We start from the raw sequence: 9,412 nt of genomic DNA, 5'->3' as shown, positions 1-9,412 counted from the left end.
ATAAGTCTTCACCGGCTGTCCTCTTGCCTTCAAAATCATCACAAAGCTCGAAAATATGCTCCAAGAACTCTCAAAATCGGCTAGGGGCTTCAGGTTATTGTCAGGTTTAAGTTAAAGATGTTTAAATACCCAAAACAAGGCCAAACTAGAAGCAAAAACGAAATAAATCATACCCAGCATCCTCTAGGCGCCACGCGACGGGCTTTGGCCTCCCTGGTCGCGCGGTGCGGCGTGCTCCACCAAGGGGGCCGGTCAGACCGGCCGGTCTGACCGGTTCTCTGTTCTGGCTCCTTCCTGATGCGTTTCGGATCACCGTTTTGGCTCTTTTTAGCTCGTTTTTTGTCCTTTTTTTTATCACAATCAACTCCCGGAATCTACGAAACATAAAAAACGTTAGTAGTATACAAATCTCGACTAAAAACGAACAAAAACTATTAAAATTTTGATTAAAATATACAAGGGAACATAAACATTTAGCATTATATCAAATTACCTATTAGACTAGCTTAACGACCCAAACTATGAAAAAAAAAACAAAGCTGGTTTGGCTATATGGCTAAATTTGATAGTAATAACTTCTCATTTTTTTTGCCTATGGATGATCATAATGTTTTCTATCTTCTCTTAATTGCAGATGACATCTAGCCTGGTTTCAGTCTTTTCTAGGTGGAAGGGGCATGATGAGACCCAACAAAACCTTGCTAAGGTATGAGTTTTAATCTTTAAACATAGTGGTAAGGGTGTAAATGAGCCGAGCCTGAGCTCAACAAGGCTCCAGTGTAGCTTGTTTTTTTACTTACAGAGCTCTAGCTCGACTTATTTTGAGCACTTTTTTTAATTGCTTGAGCTCTGCTCATGAGTTGCTTTTTCAAGTGCAGCTCGGCTCATGCTTGAAAAAGTTATCTTATTAGTGTTCGTTTGGTTATTTCTAACTGAATAAACGAACGAACACGAACACTTGATTTAAAGAGTTTTCTTATTGTGTTCGTTCGTTTAGAAAATGAACATTTTGCGTTTGTTAAAGTTCATTCATTAGTTTTTAAAGGTTTATTATGCCGGTTTATTATGCTGTTCGACTAAAAAAACACTTTTATTGTCCCGTTTGGCTAAAAAGTTAAATTTGGCTCATTTGAACCAAAAGTTCAAAACACAATCTAAAATCATAACATGTGATAATAAAGATGGACCAATAAGAAAATGCGGGTTTTCCAGTTTGATGGGTTCGGTTCAGTTATTAAAACCGGTTCAGTTTTTACTGATCGATTTATTTCTTTTAATATCAAAGTATTAAACTTTGTTTTTAATAGTTGAAAGTATAATTAAGGCAAATTTATTCTACCATGAGACATATTGCTTCAAACACTATAAGGTGTTATTTATATATATATTTTTTTAAAGCATTCGATAACATGTTTGATTCATTTAGTCTTATTAGATTTCAGGTATCTTTGAAGTGTTGGAATATAACGATAGATATTGAGTACCATTCACATTGCCATAAAGTGATCCAAAACTATAGCTAATTACCAAATGATGAATTTGCACTCTTTTGAAACTAAGGTAACATCAAACTTAGAACTTGAAACATATATGTATCCAGTAAAAGAACAACTTGTTTATGAAATGGTTTGATACTTTGATGCATTGTGCATGTCCTAACAAGATATTGCTTGGTTTTTGATGTTGCAGACACAAAGACTGATGCGAACGGGATGGGCAATAAGATGGGTTCTAGCATCTTACTGTTACGTAAATAATTTGGATTCGCTTTTTGTAGAATGTAATATGGATGGGGAAAATTGTTTCTTATTGGCCTTTTATTTTCATGACACTTTAAAAGAATTCTTTTATTTTAAAGAATATTCTGCATATTTCTTGGAAACTATTTCTTTTGTTGTGTAATTGTCATAGAAATACCATACCATGGTATCCCGACGAAACAAACCGAACTGATTTCTTTTTCATTTGAAGTTTTAAAATATTGGGTTGTCTAAAAAATCTTTAGTTCAATGTCTATATCTTATGACACGTCCAAAACATCCTAAGATTCCTAATTTAGTGTTGTAAGTTGTTGTCACCGTCGCATCGCGCAGGTACCTACTAGTATAGTATTGTATAGATACATTTTCTATTTTACCGCGCGACTTGAACTTTCAATTAGGAAAGAGGGTACGTTTGTACAGCTCCTACCGCCATGTCACAATTGTTACCATTAGAGGAGGTGGTGTTACCTTAACATCCATGCATGTGTGCATGCTATTTGCTATATTTACACCTCTATATATATTCTTACTGCTTACTGTTTATGTAACCTAAGGTTGTTCACAAGCCGAGCAAAACCGAGCGAAGGCTTGCTCATTGCTTGGCTCGTTTACAACCAAACCAAACAATAGAATTTCGAACCGAACGAAAATCGAAACGAGCCAAAATTGAATCAAACATTTTTCGATACGAACATTGAGCGATTTTTAGCATTATTTTTATTTCTTTCTCACTTTAAAATTTTTAATAAGAAACAAGTTTGACAGGTGTAAATAATATATTTTGAAAACAAACTACTTGTTTTTAGACAAACGTATAATATGTTGTGAATTTTTATGAGAAAGAAGTATGTAAACAAACTTCCATTATTTTGAAAACTTGAAAAAAACAAATGAAATTATAAAATTGATGAAATAGGAAAATTTTGAAAGGATTAAAAAGTTGTATACATTTACATACATGTATGTATGTATGTATGTATGTATGTATGGGTCGAGATACCGTACAATAATGGCTTAACGTACGATAGGTACGCTAGACACTCAAAGGCAAAATACTAAAACGCTCAGCCAAAAACTTAAAACGCTCAAAAAACCGTTTTTGTGAAAAAAATATAAAATTGATCGAATAACGATCCAAAACTGTTTTTTTTTTTGTGAACCAATGATTAAATGGATATGTATTGACGATTCCGAGATGTTGGGATGTGATTTAATGGATCGATTCGTGAAAAAAAAGGATTTGCGTACCTATTGTACGTTAAGAACTAAGGTATTATTGTATTGAATCTTTTGCCTATATGTATGTGTTTAGTTTATATATTTGTTTCTATACAATTATATAAAATAAATTAAAAATATTCGACCCGAACAGACATTTGCTTGTTGCCTCGGCTTGTTTACAAACCGGACCAAGAAGAGTGGCTCATTTACAATCGAGCTAAGAATGAGCAAGCATTTTCCCAAAATCTAGGTAACTTACAAATATCAATCTGAAAGCCAAGTATCGGGTAAAACACGTAGGCCTCTATTTTCTTCTGCGTAATATCATGTCGTTTATCCAAAGTCCAAGTTTTAACTCCCAACAACATTATTAGTTAAGATTTGGCGAAGTGTAGGCACACCGTTGGCCTTCCCAAAACAACTCATTAAATACATCCATCCAATCCAACGGTAAAGTCTTCTTCTTCCATCACATTATTATATCTGCTTCATCCTTTTCAAAATGACTGTTTCTTCAATATTTCTTCTTTCTTTATTATTTCTTCTTTTGCAGCCTTGGAGTACTATTGTCACCACAGCCGGTTAGTTTATTCATCATTAAACCCTTTTCTTCTTGTTTAACTTTTAACAAATTTGTTAATCATATGTGGGATTTATTTGTAATCTCAGTTGGTAATTGGTTTTATTTTCCGTGAAATTGGAAGTTTATTGTTTTATGGAGTAATTTCATCATAAATAAATTTGTTATGAAACTAACTATTTTCATTTTTCAAGATTCATATCCATGATGTATGTTGAGAACTAGGCTTGACTTACAAAAAAAGTCAACGTTTTCTTGTTTGTGTTAAAGATGTGTGAATACAAGCCAAACATTTGTGTTTCCATGATACTGGGAACTTTCTAGTTTATGGAAGAATTTCAGTATAGATTTGTTATTACAATAACTATTTCAAGATTCATATTCATGTTTAGGGTGTGAATTAACAGGCTAGAGTTTAGTCTAGCTGGGTTTATTTTACTTTCGGGTTGAACCCGCGGACATGTTTAGCTAAATGTGTTGTGTTTGGGTCTACCTCACGAGTTGACCGGTTAATACTTGTGTTTCTAAAATGTATATTCTGTTATTTAGTCCTGCTTGCATCTTGGCATATAAATTTGTAATTTGAGAGTACTATAATATGCCAAAAAAATAAATAAAACAAAATTTCACATTAAACCGGTCACTTTCTTGTCAACCCACAAACCCCCCGTGTAGGGTTCATGTTAAATATGCTTTACAGTTTACACGATTTTTGGGTTCGTGTCTGGTTTGACCCGCGAACAGCCGGACACGACCTGTTTAACACCCTATAATTACGCTGTATACTGAGTTTCTACGTTTGACTTACAAAAATCAACGTGTCTTGATATTTTGGGTGCAAATTGTGCAGAGAATGACGTGTACAACCAAGTGAATTGTGGTCAGGGAATCTGCAAGCCTTCGAATACTACCACTAGTCCATATGAATGCGAATGCTCACATGGTTGGAAGCAATTAGCAAACACTTCTAATCAGTATTTGAAATTTCTCCCTTGTGTCATTCCTAATTGTAAGTCTTAACCTTCTTCAGTTATATGCATTTATTTTGTTTTCTTGTAAATTTGTAATTTTAGAGTATTAATATGATAAACTAAAACAAATAACGGTGCCAATACTTGTGTCGTGTTTGGTTTCATGTGTCTGACACAATTTTTTGATTCCTGTCAAATTAACACCCCAAAATTCACAAATAAATATGGAAACATTTTTTATATTATCATCTTTACAAATGCTAACAGTTATATATATTGCAGGCACACTCGATTATTCATGTTCAAAAGCGCAACCGCCAGTGCAACAAAAGGAAAACCGAGTGAATGGATCACTCTTTGATGGTATTACATTCCTCATTCTAAAAGCATTTAGCCATTTTATAGATTCTTTGCTGTTATTGACTATGATGTTTTGCTTCTAGTGTGTCAATGGATCGATTGTGGAGGTGGGACATGCAAGTCGACATCCTTTTTCACTCACAAATGTGAATGTAGCCCCGGTTACAATAACCTTCTCAACTTAACCTTTTCTCCTTGCTTTCGAGAATGTAAGCCTACAAACTTATGTTTATGTTTTATCATTAACGGTCGTTAAAAGATTTAATTACAAAGAAATCGGGTCCAACATGTTTAGATTATATTTAAAAAATTGCTTTAAATAATATTAGGTTCACTTGGAATGGATTGTAAGGACCTTAACCTTGGATTTAACGGCAATCCATCTTCTCCACCTCCGCCTTTGTCGGCAGATCGTTCAAACAAAGGTATGGTTTGCACTCATATGACTTGATTTTGATATAATTAAAAGATGTTTAATAATAAAAGGGTTCGATACATAACCATGAATAATATGAGATATGCGAGAACCAATCAGGAACATTCATTTATTTATGTGTTATCCAAGATTCTAACATGTCAGTTCGGGTTGACTGGTTTAATCAAAACAAGTTGTGCTCGGGTTGACATGTTTGATTAAAAATGTCCACTTGCTAACCCTTTTTGACCCGCTTAACCCATTTGTAACACCCCAACAACCTGATTATCATGTTTACAAATTGATTACTACTTGCCAACCTATTTGAAACTCGTTAACCCTACACGATTCACATTTATTTATCCCTATCATAATAGTTATTAGCATAGTTTAAATATGAGTTTGGTGGTTATTGCAGCTTACAATATACTTGAAGGACGCTATGATTGGTTGATACTGTTAACGTATGCCCTTTTGGCTATTTGATGATGTTTGATTAAAAATGTCCACTTGCTAACCCTTTTTGACCCGCTTAACCCATTTGTAACACCCCAACAACCTGATTATCATGTTTACAAATTGATTACTACTTGCCAACCTATTTGAAACTCGTTAACCCTACACGATTCACATTTATTTATCCCTATCATAACAGTTATTAGCATAGTTTAAATATGAGTTTGGTGGTTATTGCAGCTTACAATATACTTGAAGGACGCTATGATTGGTTGATACTGTTAACGTATGCCCTTTTGGCTATTTGATGATGCATTGCATACTAGATTTGGCTTTTGTGCACACGATTAGTAACACTTCTCCACATCAGATGTTAGCGAAACCAAAGAGCTATTTGATAAAATCACTTACTTTTTATTTCTTATTAAACTGATGTAAGACAATAATTATTGGGTTATTGTAATTATTGGATTTTTAGTATTTTATCTTCTTTGATTAAGTCTAGTGTAAAATGTTTATTTGTGAGCTAAAAGTAAAGTTTAATGAGTTCAAGTGGATTAACCGAACGAAAGGATAAATATAGATTTTGGGGTCTAAGAGCAATTCCGTGAGAGATTTATTCCTCCAAGCATTTTGGAATGACACGTATGATTACAGGAGCCTCGTGAGCGTTTTTGAGTCGAAACAAATGTTAATATGGGATTGGGTCGTAAAGGACTAAAGGGCATCTCAATATTATTGATTTCAAAACCGGTTAACCGATTTTTTTTATTATTATTTTATTAAAATCCGGTTTTTTTCAGTTATTAACCGGTTACTACCCGATACGAAAAACCGGTCTAACCGGTTAATTCCTGAAAAAAAAATACCGGTTAGCATATTAACCGGTTAACTGATTTGCGCACCTCTATGTGATCATACAATAATTCTGTAGATTGATGGGCAAATCAGTAATTTCATTAAATCCCGTAAAAAGTGTGGACCAATTAGATACCAAAGTCCCTTCAAAATAACAAGATAAAATGAATGAATTATCTAGCAGAAATAACTAAGTATATGTATGCTACACGTAATTGAACAATAAAATCAGCGAATTATTTAAAAATAGTATTTATATTGTAAGCCAATTAATAAAATTCAAGACTCGAACTTTAAACTTTTTAAAATAATAATATTTTCAAAGTCAATATTATATAAAAATATTTATTAAATCTGAAAAATATAATGCTCTCAACATTAAATTTCGACCATGTAACCTCCAACAAAAACACACCATAGCTCAATGAAGCAAAAACCTTATCCACACCTTAAAACATACAAATATTGCCCATACAATCGTCAAAAAAAACGTTGAGCCACAACTCAAAACACTTACCAATGGCATCATCTTTATCATCAATGGCTTCCATGGTGGGCTGGAAGCCCACGACCAAACAAGAAGTCTTAATATCCAAAAGAAGACACAGCAATAACTCCCAAGTGTTTGCTCAACAAGTTGAAGAAACAACAACTTCAGTGCAACAAGAACAAGTGAAAGAAGAAAAGCCAGTGAAGGGTGTGACCAAACCGAGGCCCGTTGAGCCGCAAACGAACGTCGAAAGCAAGAACATGGGCCGGGCTTATGGAGGGCAATGGCTAAGCAGCACCACTAGACATGTGAGGATATTTGCAGCCTATATTGACCCGGAAACGTTCGCTTTTGATCAAACTCAGATGGATAAGCTCACACTTATTCTTGACCCGACCGATGAGTTCGTTTGGACACCCGAAACGTGTAACATGGTTTATTCTTACTTTCAGGAGCTTGTTGATCACTATGAGGTAATATCCGTCAACTTTTATCACTTTGTTTTTTATAGGGGTGTATAGCGTAAACAACCATTCGTGACCTATATGAGATTGGCTTGTTAAAAACTGTAATAAAGCTGAGCTTAAACAAGCTCGAGCCATGTTTGAAGCTCATTTAATAAACCAGTTCGAGCATAATCATTGACAATATTTTAAATTGATTATAACCCAAGCTCGAACTTGACTTGTTTAGTTTAATAGAACGAGCTCACCTAGACAGAATATTTTGAAGCTCAACCTCATCTGGACTTAGGATCGTTTATTATTATTTACTTACTTTATTTATATACATACATAATCACACTTAGGGATGAGCTTTTCTTCCTAAATACCCGTACCCGTACCTGTTTAGTACCCGTACTTGTACCCGTACCTGTATTGTACTTGTACTTGTACTTGTACATGTCTTTTGGGTACGGGTATGAGTACGCAAATTTACTGATTATAGGTACGGGTACTTTCGGGTACAGGTACGGGTACAAGTACGGGTATAACGGGTACTAGTACCCGTTTAGAATATGTGGGGGCTTTTATTAGGTTTCCAATACTTATAACTTAGCTTTCAGGCGGGATTTTCAAAACATAATATATATTAGTTGATTAAGTTCATTCTCAATTTATATGTATATATTCATATATTGTGTATTCGTATATTTTTATTTCATTAAAACGTATATGCGTAATTGTGTATATAATTAAATAACATGTATTAACTTTCTCTCTTGTTTTTCTATAAAAATTGAGGAAGTAATAAACTAAAAAAAGGAAAAGGGAATGGATTTTATATTAGGGCTGATTTGTTTCATTTTTAGTTTTGGTTGCGGTATTACGGTTTTGGTATTATAGATAATTGATTGTCGGTATCGTACCGTTACCGATACCAAGTTTAGTGGAGATTTTTTTTTTTTAAAAAATAAAGAGGTACCAAAGCGAGTACCGTACCCAAAGTACCTGTACCTGTACCCGTACTCGTACCATATAATTCGGGTACGGGTATGGGTACCAAGATTTACTGATTTTAGGTACGGGTATAGGTACGGTCCCGATCTCATCCCTAATCACACTTATATTTTTCTATGCTAAAGGGTATTTTCTACAGGAAAAAGACCAAAATGTCCATTTTACTATTCCCAAAATATGCACTCCGGAATTTGTCCATAGAAATCCTGCCTGATATCAAATAATGAGTTTTTTTTCCTATTGAATGTTCCGGGGTGGTTTAAAAGTCGTTTCATGATTTGAAATCAGGCGGGCCATTGGGATTTCTATTGGCAAACTCAAAATATGAACATTTTGAGAAAGAAGAGTGAAGGCTAGTAATAAATTGGACATTTTGGTATTTTTCTCATTTACATATGAGTATCATGCCTTAGGTGGTGAATAAAATTATTTCTCAATGTTTAGCAAAAAGATTGAACGGGTAAAATTAATGGAATGATGATGTTTATATTATCAAGTTGTTTGATATGTATGAAATAGTTTGATTTGTGGTTATGATGGACAGGGTGCGCCGTTGACGGAGTATACACTACGACTTATAGGTTCAGACATAGAACACTACATCAGAAAGCTTCTTTACGAGGGACAGATACAATATAACATGAACGCAAGGGTCCTTAACTTCAGCATGGGCAAACCGCGTGTTGGTTTTAGTTACAATGAATACCAAATCGAAGATGTAAATCAGTAGTAACTCTTTTAACTCTTATACCGATTTATAAAATCATATTTGTATTTGTAAAATATAGTGCGTGCATTCTTGTTGATCATGAGTGGGTGATGGCAGCTATTTGAACCG

At 34.2% G+C, this 9,412-nt stretch overlaps 2 protein-coding genes across 2 annotated transcripts; both read left to right on the top strand.

Annotated features, from left to right (window-relative positions):
- Window positions 1–3,486: 3,486 nt before the first annotated feature.
- On the top strand, window positions 3,487–6,507 carry LOC143578144 (uncharacterized). The gene is made up of 6 exons (XM_077061807.1): window positions 3,487–3,565; window positions 4,415–4,573; window positions 4,818–4,898; window positions 4,979–5,104; window positions 5,225–5,320; window positions 6,007–6,507. Exons 1-6 carry the CDS (start codon window positions 3,487–3,489, stop codon window positions 6,072–6,074), a joined length of 609 nt encoding a protein of 202 aa, XP_076917922.1. The 3' UTR covers window positions 6,075–6,507.
- A 540-nt stretch (window positions 6,508–7,047) lies between these two features.
- On the top strand, window positions 7,048–9,341 carry LOC143578148 (NAD(P)H-quinone oxidoreductase subunit M, chloroplastic-like). Its single transcript, XM_077061811.1, has 2 exons — window positions 7,048–7,587; window positions 9,119–9,341. The coding sequence occupies exons 1-2, from the start codon at window positions 7,144–7,146 to the stop codon at window positions 9,302–9,304; spliced, it is 630 nt and encodes a 209-aa protein (XP_076917926.1). The 5' UTR covers window positions 7,048–7,143; the 3' UTR covers window positions 9,305–9,341.
- The last annotated feature ends 71 nt before the right edge of the window (window positions 9,342–9,412 follow it).

The sequence above is a fragment of the Bidens hawaiensis genome, unplaced genomic scaffold (assembly GCF_021521415.1).
Source record: "Bidens hawaiensis isolate Kalapana, Puna unplaced genomic scaffold, B.hawaiensis_p1.1 tig00029042_1, whole genome shotgun sequence".
Taxonomy (NCBI): domain Eukaryota; kingdom Viridiplantae; phylum Streptophyta; class Magnoliopsida; order Asterales; family Asteraceae; genus Bidens; species Bidens hawaiensis.
Note: the sequence above shows the minus strand (reverse complement) of the source record. Positions and strands in the feature narration are given on the sequence as shown.